Source organism: Pseudochaenichthys georgianus, chromosome 7 (assembly GCF_902827115.2).
Source record: "Pseudochaenichthys georgianus chromosome 7, fPseGeo1.2, whole genome shotgun sequence".
Classification (NCBI taxonomy): domain Eukaryota; kingdom Metazoa; phylum Chordata; class Actinopteri; order Perciformes; family Channichthyidae; genus Pseudochaenichthys; species Pseudochaenichthys georgianus.
This window is the reverse complement of record NC_047509.1, coordinates 16,665,519-16,679,851: the sequence shown is the minus strand read 5'-3', so window position 1 is coordinate 16,679,851 and position 14,333 is coordinate 16,665,519. Positions and strand designations below refer to the sequence as shown.

General features: G+C 42.7%; 1 protein-coding gene across 6 annotated transcripts in view; it reads left to right on the top strand.

The window, feature by feature from the left end:
• The window catches only part of nav1a (neuron navigator 1a), a 91,499-nt gene that overhangs the window by 32,680 nt on the left and 44,486 nt on the right, over nt 1–14,333 (top strand). For all 6 annotated transcript variants that reach the window (XM_034088055.2, XM_034088054.1, XM_034088061.2 and 3 more), the window contains 2 exons: nt 6,077–6,179; nt 7,715–8,059. In XM_034088055.2, coding sequence (XP_033943946.1) covers nt 6,077–6,179; nt 7,715–8,059 — 448 coding nt within the window. The remainder of the gene's footprint in view (nt 1–6,076; nt 6,180–7,714; nt 8,060–14,333) is intronic.

Genomic DNA, 14,333 nt, shown 5'->3' with positions numbered 1-14,333 from the left:
ACCTTATTAAAAGTGCAGGCTGTCTGTCTGACATGTGAGCGCGGAGCTGCAGCTGGGTTTAAGTACATCGTAAAATACAGTTCCACAGGAAACTCTCTTGAACAGAAATACACCCAAACATTGCCACACATTATGGTCTGCCTTGGCTCAATGCCGGGTTCATGCCTCACGAGTGTGTGTGCAGCTCGGTCTGCATTTAGATGTTAGTATAGAGATTTCAAGCATACACAGGAAGCACAACAGACACTCCTGAAAGCTGTGGGTATTTGAAGTTTCATACTGCTGCCGCACAAACAACACACACGCTCATGCAGCGAACTGTGTTTTCTTCTTCAGGTGATTTTTTGACAGCCCTGTTTGCATATGTGATTTGTGTGTTTTAGATTGTACCTCTCTTTATCTTTTAACTCTCAAAGCACCTCACACACGTTTAATCTCCTCCAGTGCAGCTCGTCACAGAGGAATACACACACACACACACACACACACACACACACACACACACACACACACACACACACACACACACACACACACACACACACACACACACACACACACACACACACACACACACACACACACACACACACACACACACACACACACACACACACACACTCATCACTCTTTGTGTTTTCAAGCCTAATCAGCAGTGCTAGAGGTGTTCTTTCAGTGTAACCTTGGTGAGGTCTCGACCTCCTTTCTGAGATAGTAAACTTCTCTCAACTAAGTCGCTTAAAGCTTCCTCATCTTCCCCTCTAAGCGGATAACGCTCTGACTTCTAAGCAGATAGGGCTGTGGTTAAGGAGATATAGTGGTGTGTGTTTAGTTATGTATGTTTGTGTTTGGGTCATCATTCAGAGCAGGGTTTAGAAGGTTTGGCGAGAGTGAAGACTTGTTAACTTCCTGCTAAATTATGCACAGAGGATTCTTGATCTATTAGTCATATGTTCATCTGGACACATGTCTGTGTTTCTAAGGCAGATAGTGTGTTGTTTATCCCTCTGTCTCTGTTATGGAATCTACTGTTACATAAGTGGTGCCCGTTTTAAATGGATTTTAACACACTCAGCTGCTCCAAACACACTCTCTGTCAATATCTTCTCTGTCTCAAACGTCTCAATTGACACACTAATCATGTGAGCATTCTTGGACTTTGAACCACAACAACTGTTCAAATTATGTGTGCAGTATTTTGCTCCGATATGCTCGTTAGCCATGCATGTCACATATCAGATCCAATCTTCAAGGACCTCATTTCCTGTTGCGCCATCCGATGGAGCGGATAGACTTAAGTGCACCTGTGTTTGTGGCTGGGTGCACATTTGGGTTCACGTGTGTTTGTCCTGCCTTGTCCAGATGTGCAGGAATGGCTGTGTTTTGTAATGCTTCCTGTTTTGCAAACTGACTTGAGGTCAGCAGAGGGCTGGATGCTACTCTGAGTGGAGAGAGAGGATGGAATTAAGACTTAATAATCATGTAAAAGATGCAAAGTAATCACCACTTTTACCTTGTGACACGTCTGGCGCAAAACTTAAACAAAATCCACAAAGGATTTTACCAGCATTTGTTTGATTTTTAGGACTGCCATTGTAATTTAATGTATCTATTTTAAAGATTTTAAGCTTCCCAGAATCAAACAAACATGATCGACAGTGATATTGGTGGTACAAATAAATGATATCCTCATAACCTTACTGAATGTTGTAGCTGCAGTCTCAAATAGAAGGGAAGAATGTATAACACATGGCAGATAGGAAACACGTAAACCAGTGCATTTACGTTAAAAAAACAACCTTAGTTTAAGTCTTATTTGATGCAAAGAGTGTACATGAGCTGAACATGTGGTGCAACATGGAGGTGAAAGCAGTGCTGAATTTATTCAAATGTTAAAAATATTATGTTCCTCAAATCAATAGATAATCAGGATTTGATTATGGAGGTACAGTCTTTGTATGGTGCAGATCAGAAATGCTGAACCACACACATCTATCATGTGATGAGGGTACTGTAGCCCGAGGAGTGTTACGGTGACACTAACATATGTGCACACATGTGGACCGGACAGGGACAAATGAACTCCGGAGGAAAGGAAGGAAAGAATAGAACTAGGGGCCATTACTCAAATATATATTAATTCTACAAAACTGCACCTCTTGCTGGTGAAGCCAAGGGCAGATGAATGAACTCTAAAATGCGTACAGTCACCACACAGAAACATGTCAAAGAAGGATTTAAGGTTCCCACACAAACACACATACACACACACTCTCTCACACACACATTACATTGTATTTAGCTGACGCTTTTATCCAAAGCGACTTACAATAAGTGTGTTCGACCAACAGAACACACACACACACACACACACACACACACACACACACACAATGGCAGACTACTCCTGCAAGGACAGAGCCATTAGTGTGTCTTTGGAGAGGTTTTTTCTTCTTCTTTCTAATGGAGAGGCGAGTCAAGTGACCTAAGACAGGAAACCAAGTGGACAGCAGTTGTACTCCCTTATTTTTTAGTTTACTCTGCCTGCTAGCCAAGCCGCCATCAGACATCAACATCATGAACTTCCTCTACTTTTGAGAGAGAAGACTGGCAATATTTCATGTGTTTCTTATTTTCAACAAGTCCTAAAACCAAAACGTATCCCGCCAAGTATTGCCTGTGTAGCTAATGCCTGATATAGCTTCTTTCTCTGAGCCACAGATTTCCATTGTTGTCCAAAGACTATGAAAACCACAGCGATGAGTCACACTGGGTGAAATGTCGGATAAACATGGGCACTGTCGTTTTGTGTCAATGTAACATAACCCTCCTTCTGCTAAACAATCTGAGAGTCAGAATCAAACTGAGTGAGAGTCAAACTGAGAGTATTGCGTATTGCATGGTTGATTGTTATCTTATGCGATTTAACAAATCTGAGAATATTAAAAGAGTTTTTAGATTGAAATTGGACTTTCTATCTATTTTTCTTCTTTGAAGTCTCTATGTCTTTGTTTTGAAATCAGACTGTCATTAGGATGCAGAGTATGTCCTGCTCATGCACTTACAATAACACTCGCTCTAACTTGCTGACTCTCGTCCCAGTGCTCGGAGTGGGTCATTATGAGCGGCTCCTCCTCAGCTAGTGTCACGGCCTCTTCAGGTCCAGAGTGTGTGTTCACAAGTGAACCGAGAAGAGGCAGATGGAGTTCACCCATCCCTACACGTAGACACAGAGACATACACACACACTTAGTTTAAACCAGATCAGTATAATTCATCTGCACCCCTCGGGAGCTGCAGGTCTGACAGGGATATTTGCATCGCTAATCCCCCCCCCCTCCCAATGCCAGCTGGGACCACCACAACCAAAGCAGAGGCGGGACAGGAAGTCTTTTACAGACACTCACACAGGCCCATGCGTAATCATGCAGACCGTATCTAATCAATTTGACGCCGATGTTAAACAAAGCTCACGTTTAGGGTAATTAAAAATGCCCAATTAAATTGCGTGTGTGTCATACTTTGTCTGTGCTTGCATTTTTAAGAGGTTCTTTGTCCTACTAAACCTTTGAATGAACAGAAAGTTGTACATTTAAAAGCTAAAATGCGGTTCTTTATATCTTGAATTTCCATACCCTGCATCACCACCATGAGAGCGCCACCAGCAGAACAAAGGAAGTTCTATTTTAGAAACACATTTTATTTTTGGGTGTGAAAAATGTGCCCTGTTTGTGTGAGTGCGCAGCAGAAGGTAGGCTCACAATGACTTAATCATCTCTCCTCTGAGCGGCCTGTCCCCAGGGCTGCCTAATCAATTGTCTATGTGGCCATTCCCTTTAGGAGAAATCAATCCAGCTTTATAAATCGGGCCTGTTGTAAGTGTTTCTCAGTGTGTTGGTGTGCATATACACGTGTGTGTATGTGAGCACAGTGTTGAGTCTGCAGCTGCTGTGGAGATTGACACCTCTGGCAGCTCATGATTTCCCCTCCTCTCTCATTAGAAAGGTCTCTCCTCCTTCACCTCCTCACTAGCCAGCTGGACTGATTCATGGGAGGGAGGCTGTGTGTGTGGGAGGTGAGGTTTGAGTGTTTTTAAGGTTCATATGTGTCACATATTCAGTATATAGAATATGTTGTTGCGTGGGCTCAGTAAATGAAAGGGGGATGTATTTTAAATATTTAACAAGACAAAGAGTTTTAAGAGTGTATTTAGGCACAGCTATGCTAAAAGCTATCTCTGCTATGCTAGCATGCTTCACAATGAAAATAACACACATGGTTTCGAGCTATAATGGTTACCTTGTGAAACATCTTAGTTTGGATGTAAACACGCTATAGTTTGCAGATGCACACAGTACAGCAGAGGCTGATGGGAATGTATAGTTTTGCCGCTGTTTGGTCACAAATTCAAATTGTTATCTAATGATTGCACTGCAGAGAAAATGAAAGGGAACTCCACATTTCTTACAGTTCATCCTGAGGGGGACCTGAAGGCATTAATCAATTTGTATAGATCCTTCAAAATCAAAAATATAAACCTCAGAGAAAGTCAGCGGGTCTCCAATATCAGTAGGGTTCAACAGTTATAAGACAGAGGATATAGTTTGGAAGGGATGTCCTTTTAAAGAACACTATTTCAAAATATATGCATGTAATTAAAATACCCCATCTCGCAGTTATCATAAATCTCTCTGCTGTGCTTATTTTGGAAGGCAGCTGGCATGATCTAATAGTCTATTGAACCGAACCTCAGGGGTGAACAGACTGTCTATATCTTACCACTATAAATCTTTTATCACCACCCCCCCCCCCAAACACACATAAATACACAGAGTAGGAGGGAAAGGGTCAAGGTCATGTGATGCTGTTGACAATATATGTGATTTGTTGTATGAGTATTTCACCTGGATCTCAGTGTCAGATCTAACCCCTGATTCGATATGATCATTCTATAATAGTACCACAACAGGTAGGAGCAAGACCCCATATCAAGCTTTCAAATTGACATGTTATGAAATACATGTTTGGTTTCGTGAGCTTGAATACAGGAGGTCTGTATAACTAAGTGGTAAAAGCACTTTGGTTCTTATATTGCATCCATTTTCACAACCCTGGGAGTTGCACACACACACACACACACACACACACACACACACACACACACACACACACACACACACACACACACACACACACACACACACACACACACACACACACACACACACACACACACACACACACACACACACACACACACACACACACACACACACACACACACACACACACACACACACACACACACACACACACACACACACACACACACACACACACACACACACACACACACACGAAGCAGCAGGCTGGCTTGATTGGCACAGCATGACTGTACAAAGCTCAATCTGAGCAGATTACAGCATATTAGGAAATGGTGAGACACATTCCAATGCGCTGCCTGGCCTGGCCGGGTGGGTTTAACTGGGAAAGGATTTTGGTTTATTCTGAGAGCGAGGGTCAAAGGGGGCACAGTGCAGTGAGCGGGCACAAGTGCATTTTGGCTGAGGGTGGTTGTGGCGGAGGGAAAGACAGACAGATGGCAGCGGATGTGACTGGTTACTATTGAAGTGTAAGAGCTGTCTGGTCCCAAAGGTCTCCTCTGTTGTTCTGTCTGTCTGACTGCCATCATATTTAATTTAGTTTGCTCCACTGCCGTCTGGGGAAAACAACTGTGGGCACACTCTGCCACTATTACCTCCATCACATCTTTACCTTGTGTGGTTTACTAGTGTCATCATGTTTACTTGTTTCCCTCTTGTAGAATTGAGTTTCAGCTTTGAATAGATGAATAGCTATAGGTGTATTCCTATATTTTGGTGTGGGGACTGAAAAGTTATTTGTATTGGTCTGATCATCATTTATCAACTAATATTTAGTCATATTTCTATTATTATAACTTTGTTCTCTATTTGCATTTGTGTGCTCTGTATATACTGTGGTTTGCAGGTAAAGTGTTTTGTGTTGATGTCATCCACCAATGATGTAACATGTTTGTGTGTATGCACCTCTGCAGACCCAGAGTCCCAGAGGAAGAGGACAGTGCAGAATGTTCTGGACCTTCGACAGAACCTGGAGGAAACCATGACCAGCCTGAGGGGGGTGCAGCTCAGCCACAGGTCAGCCACACCTGCACGCACACGTACACACAAACACACACTCACACAGGACTGCATAGGATTGTGCTAGAAAAGACACGCAAAAGAATCATGTAAAAGAGAAGGGCAGTTGAGATGTGCCGATGCATATTGACATTGCCAACTGTGTTGGGGTGTGGTGGTTAACCGCTTGTGGGCTCTAAGATCAATATCAGTATTCCTGATATACCAGTAGCCTGTCATGTTCCGCCTGTTCTGCTTTCCCTGTGCGTTTGTTAATACGGAACTGAAGCAGGATTAGCTCAAAGCTGACTTCAAAGCCGACCCTGTCAATGCACACTCACGACTCATGATCAGACACACAAGGAGACGTGCAATAATGCTGTGATTAAGTGTAAGTTAAGCATGCGTGTGTCCTCTGCCTGCTTCTGCTTCCTGTCTTTCATTGACTGATTCTGATTGCTTTCAACACGACTTTAGGTTTTGTCCTTGAGAGCTTCCTCTCTGCCTCCTGCTTGTATCCTCTCCCTGTCCCTCAGTGGGAGCTCCCTACAAGAAGAGCCAATCAGCAGATGGTTCCCTGCTGGAATACACGTCCTTTGCCATTCATACTTTTATCGTACTGCAATAACCTTGAATCGCTCGCTGCCGTCCCTTAAGACATATTCTGCCTTGAGGCCTACAGCCTGTTGGCGGAGGTTTCCCCTGCAAACAAGATGGCTAATTTCCTGTGAAAAACAAGTGTTTACAGTGTGAGATTTGCATGAATTAAACACATGGATTGGCGAGCAAGCAAATAGTTTTGTCTACACATACTTTCCCTGATACTGTATTCATAACATGCAGAAAGTCTGAGAGAATCCATTCTAACGTGACGGGTAGCATCCTCTCTCCACGTCCTGCCTGTCTGTTTTATGTTAGTGTTTAAGCATTTCCTGTGAAAAGTGTCTCCATTTATGGTTTTTGTGGAGAAGATTTGATATCCTGCTGACAAGATTCATTTTAATGTTGCGGGCAAACACACATACAGTAAGACAGTTTGAATGCCAGTCACTTTTAATATGTTAATGCTCATCATTCTTACCCACTAAGCGCTAAGCACTGATGTGAAGTGCAGCTTAAGCAGAGAGGATGCATGATATTGCAATGTTGTTTGTAGACTCACACAAATGTACGCTGGCATAAAATGACAATGCTTTGCAGGGCACAGAGGAACATAAAGGCATGTTTGCTGACAGAAAAACAGGAAACACATAATACTTGTGCACTTACACACAAATATACAAAGGCACACACATAGACAGACCCCTTGAAACCATATACTTCCTGAGCCTTTGTAAAGTATATGGCTCTATACTGAGGTCCCTGTGAGAGAACAGGATGCAAGGTGGGGAGATGATTGGATGGAGGAAGCACATCCGAAGCTCTTCTGAGAGAAAGAGGAAATGGAAGATAGACATTTACTTCCTGTCTGTTAAAAGTGTCCATGACCTTCTCAGCCCTTATATATAATATCTCAAGAAAGCCTAAAACATATCCTCTTTTTCCTTCCATAGCCGGGTGGAGGGGACCATGTGCTACGACAGCGACGAGGCCGCTGCGTTCTCGATTTCCAGTCTATCAAATCGCTCCTCTCCGTTGTCATGGCGCCAGGGTCAGGCCAGCCCCCGTCTGCAGGCTGGTGAAGCTCCGTCCACGGTGAACACCCATTCAGACGTTCCCCTCCGGATCAGCCACAACGCTCGGATCCAACTCATCGAGGCTCTGGACGACTCGGATGCATCCCTCCTGAAGGGGGATTACCTCAGCAACAGGGACATCGGCAGGAAGAGCCCAAACGTGGAAGACGATGATGATGACGATGATGACGATGATGATGACGATGATGATCTGGCGAATGGGTGAGTTTTTTGTCTTGTTGTTAGAATGATTTCACTCATGCTTCGTTAACCTAAGCAGCATTAAGGATAGTTATGACCTCCTGACTCCTCAGCCTGCAGGACCCAGAACACTTGTGTCTCATTACGGTCGTAGCATTGCTTGTGAGGTGAATCCCGCCACCTGCCAACTGTTACAACGCCACAGCTGCAGGCAGGCCTGTAGTTAGTGGTTTACCAGCACAACAAAGCCTTGATCGGCCTCTCTTTAATGCAACACAAGCCCCTTTTAATAGTGTCTGCCTTGACACTGGCAGCTGTAGCCCCCCTGGTGCAGCTGGCTCTGCCTTAGTTAGAAAGAAAGTGCTCTGGCAGAGTAAGGGAATGATGTCACAATCATGGAGCCCCCTTGCAGAGATCATGCTGTCAAATTCAGCTGCGAGCCCGGCGGAATTGCCAGCAGGCCTCCATGTGGAGGACCCCTCGCATCGCTGGCTCACCAATGCCCCCTGGCAGGGCGAGAATGCAAAGTCTTGGAAACTAGTAACTCTTTCTGCCTCGAGCTAATGTGGGATCAGTCAGAGCTGACAGGGTCATAATGAGTTTATTTATTTTAAACTAACCATATTTTACTTGGATTATAAGATTTAATATCGGAAAGAACATGTGAACTACCCAGCTCAGTGTATGTCTTTAAAGCTTTACTCCAAATGGAATATCTTTGATGGGATGTCTATACATACGTGTCTGTGCAGTTCTCACAGAACAGCTGGCTGTCTCCACGTGGCATTTCACATGAACGGGGTCTTTAACCTTCCTTTGCTATCTGAAATGAACATGAACTTGAGAGGAAAATCCCAATCATGTTCATGTGTCTTTCCTGGTTTTATTGATTATGTATTTTGAAACTTTGTGAACTTTTTTTTACGACAACCAGTCATGTCCTTAAAGAGAGAGCAAGCTGGTAGCTGCTGTTAAAGTTCACATTCTTATTGCGGTCACAGACTCTGTGTCAGTGAGTTACCTCGTGACTGAATAAAGAGTTACATTGATTAATCAAGTTTAACATTCATCCACAAATAGAGGAAAATAAGTTTAGAGAGTCTTATGAAGAATGACTTGAGTTGTGTTCCCTGGACTTCCTTGGTTAGTTTTGGAAAACTTACATGAGAAGCTTGACACAACAATTATAACTCAGTTGCACAAACAGCATCATGTTTCACCAACCAACTCCAAGCCCAGCAAAGAAAAAACACATTCTCATTGTGAACAAGGGTTCTGGCAGTGTGTGAATGTGTGTGTGTAAGGTTGGGGAGCTAGTCCAACCAACAACAACAAAAAGTCCTCTGCTGGCCACAGCTTGACATCTCCATGGAAACCACAAAAATGCACCCCAGTCACCGGGAAATCAATTGCAACACAGGTCCCTGTAGCATTGTTGCGTATTTGGTCATGGCCTGTAGTTGCTGGTTACAAGTTTAAACTGTGCTTTGTGTGTGGAGGCAAAACAAAAGGCAACATTTTTTGGAAGGCCAAAGGGAAAATATTGAGAAAGAGAGATGTGACAGACAGGCAGGCAACATGGGCTTGCAGACAAGACAAGAAAAGAAAATGCATTATTTGTATCTTCTTAAGATCGAACTGTGACTGAATTAATCAAGATATTAAAGTGTATGTCATATCATGATGTCTATATCATCTTTAAAGACTCTCTAGACGAGGGTTTCACAAAGAGAGTGGAATAATCTGATGTAATCTAATAAAGTATTCCTTCCACAAAGCTGTCCCTTGAGAGGATTGTAATTTTGTTAAGATTGTGTGCCAGAGAGCAGTCTTTCCCTTGCCTGCAACTAATGTTTATTTTCATCATTGACTAAACTGTTGAGTATTTATCCAATTAAAGTAATTGTTTATTCTCCGTAAAATCAAAGATATTTAAATAACAATTATTTAAACAAGAAACACACAGAAAAGCCGCAAATACTGAATCTGAGAACAAGGGAAGGTTTTCCATTTTAGTGGGATGAATAACAAACTATTATCTGGAGTGAAATACATTTTCCGTGGATTGACTTATCTTTAAATCAACTTTTAATGTTCACATTCATTTATTATGGTCTTTTTATGGTACGTGTATTTGGTGATTTTGAGTCTTGTGCCTGCTGCTGGATTAAACTAATATGTCTTTACCACTAGAGGGCGGGCTTGTGCTGTTGTTCCCTCTCTCCGTCAGCCAAAGTAGTTCCATGCTGGATTACTCTCAATCTCATTACTTATTGCACACACTCATCCATTATGCATAGAGGCACTTCCCCTGTCAGACAGAGGTCACACCACATTACCATATCTCATGCCAGCATTGATAATACATAGGATTTCCTAAAATAAATGATGCATCACAATCAAACACACACATGTTCTTTGTTTGGGTATGTAATCCTCATCTCTTTGTTCCTGTAAACTGACAGGAAGTAGGGTCTTAAGATAATACAATTCCGGACAAAAAAATATATGAGCAGTATTTGACTCATCACAGGTCTCACTGTGACTCACCCGCCGAGTTCAACTGGATAGGCATGACTCACATTCCCATGCAAAGGTTGGTTTACATGACCTGCGACACACAGACCCTATACTTTCTCTCTCACACACACACACACACACACACACACACACACACACACACACACACACACACACACACACACACACACACACACACACACACACACACACACACACACACACACACACACACACACACACACACACACACACACACACACACACACACACACACACACACACACACACACACACACACACACACGCACACACTGAGTCAGTTGTCCGTTTCCTGTGCTTTTCTAGCCCAGGCCTCTTCTTGTCTGACAAGTATCTCTGACATCTGGAACCAGAGCCCCCACTCCCTCCCTCACACACGTCATTCTCACCGGGAAACAGTTTGAAGAGGGGCGATGAGGAGGTCATTCCCATGGGAGTGTGAACAGTAAAGAGGTGTGGTCCAGTGTAGTTTGTATCTTTACACCTTGGAACTGTGACTTACTATAAACCTGTATTTATAAGTTTTATTTAGTTATATTTGGAAAACGCATTATTGACAGCAATGTTTAATGTTAATGTTGGCAGTAATAAACCAATTTCAAAGACTGAACTGCAGTATTTATGCTCCATGATTCAGTTCAGTCTTGCTTCTCTCATCAACCCTTATTTCAGCAGCAGCAGTCATTTTCAGCCAACAAGCTCTGATAATGCTTCCTGTTCAGCACCTACTGTTAGCTTAGGTTAGTTTAAAGCAGGTGAATGCTATAGGCCAGTATGTTTTTCTAAGGAGTTGGAGATAGAAACCAAAAAGACACGCTAGGCCATTCTTATAGGACTGCAGAAGCATGATGATAATGTTGCTTCATGTACTAGATATGTAAAGTTGAAATTCTGCGTCTGCAGGGACGTATGTCTTTTTGTAATATAATCCATTTCTTTTTAAGGCACTTTAGTAACATTACAGATTTTCATAGTTTATTCAGTTTACAACAACAATCCACATTATTTTACATTTGTGTCGTAAATGTAGGGGTTGGTTCTCACGGTCATTATGACCTCTAATAGTAACCAGCAGTAATTACAACTGTATCATCTCGCCTGTATCACAACCACCAATTGACACCAAGAATAAATTCATATTTTCCTCAAAACAACAAGTGAGCAGTCAACTGTTAAAAGGAAAGCTTACATCAAAAAGCAGTGAATTGCATTGTCATTAGATTTGTTTCTCTTGAGATCAACACTTATTAGTCTTTGTAGTAATGCTGAGTATGTAAGAGCATGAGGGAGTACATTTGCAGTATCTTGAAATTCTCATGAGCCAAAAATATTGAGATAAAAAGATTAATGGCTCTACATTTATGTGTGTGTTATTTTATGGCAAACCTACGCAAAACACAGAGTCTGAGCCTCCAGTATTGATTTTCATTGTTGTCCTTGGAGTGGTGATAATGGGCTCAACATGCACACACACACACACACACACACACACACACACACACACACACACACACACACACACACACACACACACACACACACACACACACACACACACACACACACACACACACACACACACACACACACACACACACACACACACACACACACACACACACACGTTCTGACGATTGGATAAGTTTGTGGCTTGTTTTCTGCCCCACTGGGTGCGGACTCTCTTTGTTTCTGGATGAAGAGCTCCCATCCTCAGCAACCTCTCATTAGTAAACCCTCCGTCACCATGGTTACGCTGTGGGACAAGCTGGTTCACTACACTAAACGTCTGAATAATGAAAATATGTGTTTGAAGCAGGACAAACAGACACACACACACACACACACACACACACACACACACACACACACACACACACACACACACACACACACACACACACACACACACACACACACACACACACACACATACCATGTATACATCACTTCAGGGGACATTACATTGACTTACATGCATTTCCTAGAGACTTATCCTAACCTTAACCATAACCAACACATGCCTAACCCTAACCCTTAACCTTACCCTAACCCTAAACCTAACCAAGTCTTCACCCTAAAATTAATGATCCCCCTCATGGGGATCTCCAATTTGTCCCCATAAGGGAAGCCAGTCCCCACACGTGACTATGTAAACAGATTTAGGTCCCCACAAGTATAGTAATGCTAGAGCACACACACACACACACACACACACACACACACACACACACACACACACACACACACACACACACACACACACACACACACACACACACACACACACACACACACACACACACACACACACACACACACACACACACACACACACACACACACACACACACACACACTAACAATACGTCCCCATTAAGCTTTTCAGAGTCTACTGGTTAAAGTGTTTTGGTTTATTGTTGACCGCTTTCTAGAAAAGCAGAAGTGAGCTTGTTGCTTTCAGTGTAAATTGAGCACAGTACAGGGAAACGAAACCGAAAGAGGAACATTTTAATAGAGAAGTAAAGAGATGCCTGGGATAGGCTTTAATATCCTCAGTGGTTGCTTTAACCTCATGCGAGCCTTTAAATGTTTCGTGTTGTTCAAACACTGGAGGCCCTTAACTCGACCCTAACTGATGCCAACTGACCGTATCGCTGGTTAAACCCTTCTAATTAGGTGTAACTCCTGGACTATGTCATTGCTTAACTCTGTGTGTGTGTGTGTGTGTGTGTGTGTGTGTGTGTGCATGTGTTTGTGTGTAATCTCTGTCAGTTCTCTTAGGTCAAACCTGCTGTACTCTATCCCCATCTACTGGCCAAAAAGTAGAAACGCAAACACACAGTAATACAGTCTGACAGATCTGATTAATGAATTCCTTTTACCACATCTGGATGTGGTTTTCACTACAGGTGATGGATCCGCTCTCTCACTTACTTACTCAATCTCACTTTCTCACACATACATAAACACACACACACACACACACACACACACACACACACACACACACACACACACACACACACACACACACACACACACACACACACACACACACACACACACACACACACACACACACACACACACACACACACACGCACACGCAAGTCCTTCTGATGTGAACCTCAGTGGACACACCCAGGGCTTCCCTCTTGTTAAGAACCAGATCTTACTGGTGACTCATACTGCGGTCCAGTTACAGACCGCCCCCCCTCCCCCCCAAAAATACGGAACAACTCTCCCCCAAGCACCTAGATCCTGTCAGAATATGGGCTGAGATCAGCATGTGCTTGTATGAAATGTATTAGGACAAGGGAAAAAAAGAATGTTTTAATGATTTGGGACTTAAAACTGGTAAACAGAGACTTTTATGTTATTGTCTTCCCAGCTCATCTCAAAATATGGGAATATCTGGTTGTATTTAGATTGTATATTTTGCTGTAAGTATCCCTAGTATTTGTATCAAAGCTCTTTGGGAAATGTACCTCTCTTCTATGTCACTTTTACCTGACTTTATAGTGATTTTGCTCATTGAGTGAAGATACATTTAAAAAAAGAAATCTTCCAGTAATTGCGCATGTTGAGCCCTTTTACTGAAAATCATGAAGTAAACCATGCTGGAGCATTTAACATTTTTGAATTTTTCCAAGCATATTTATGAAAATCTGTGAAATGTGCTTAAAGGTGGGGTAGGTAATTCTGTAGAAACCAGCTTGAGTGCGCTAGAATT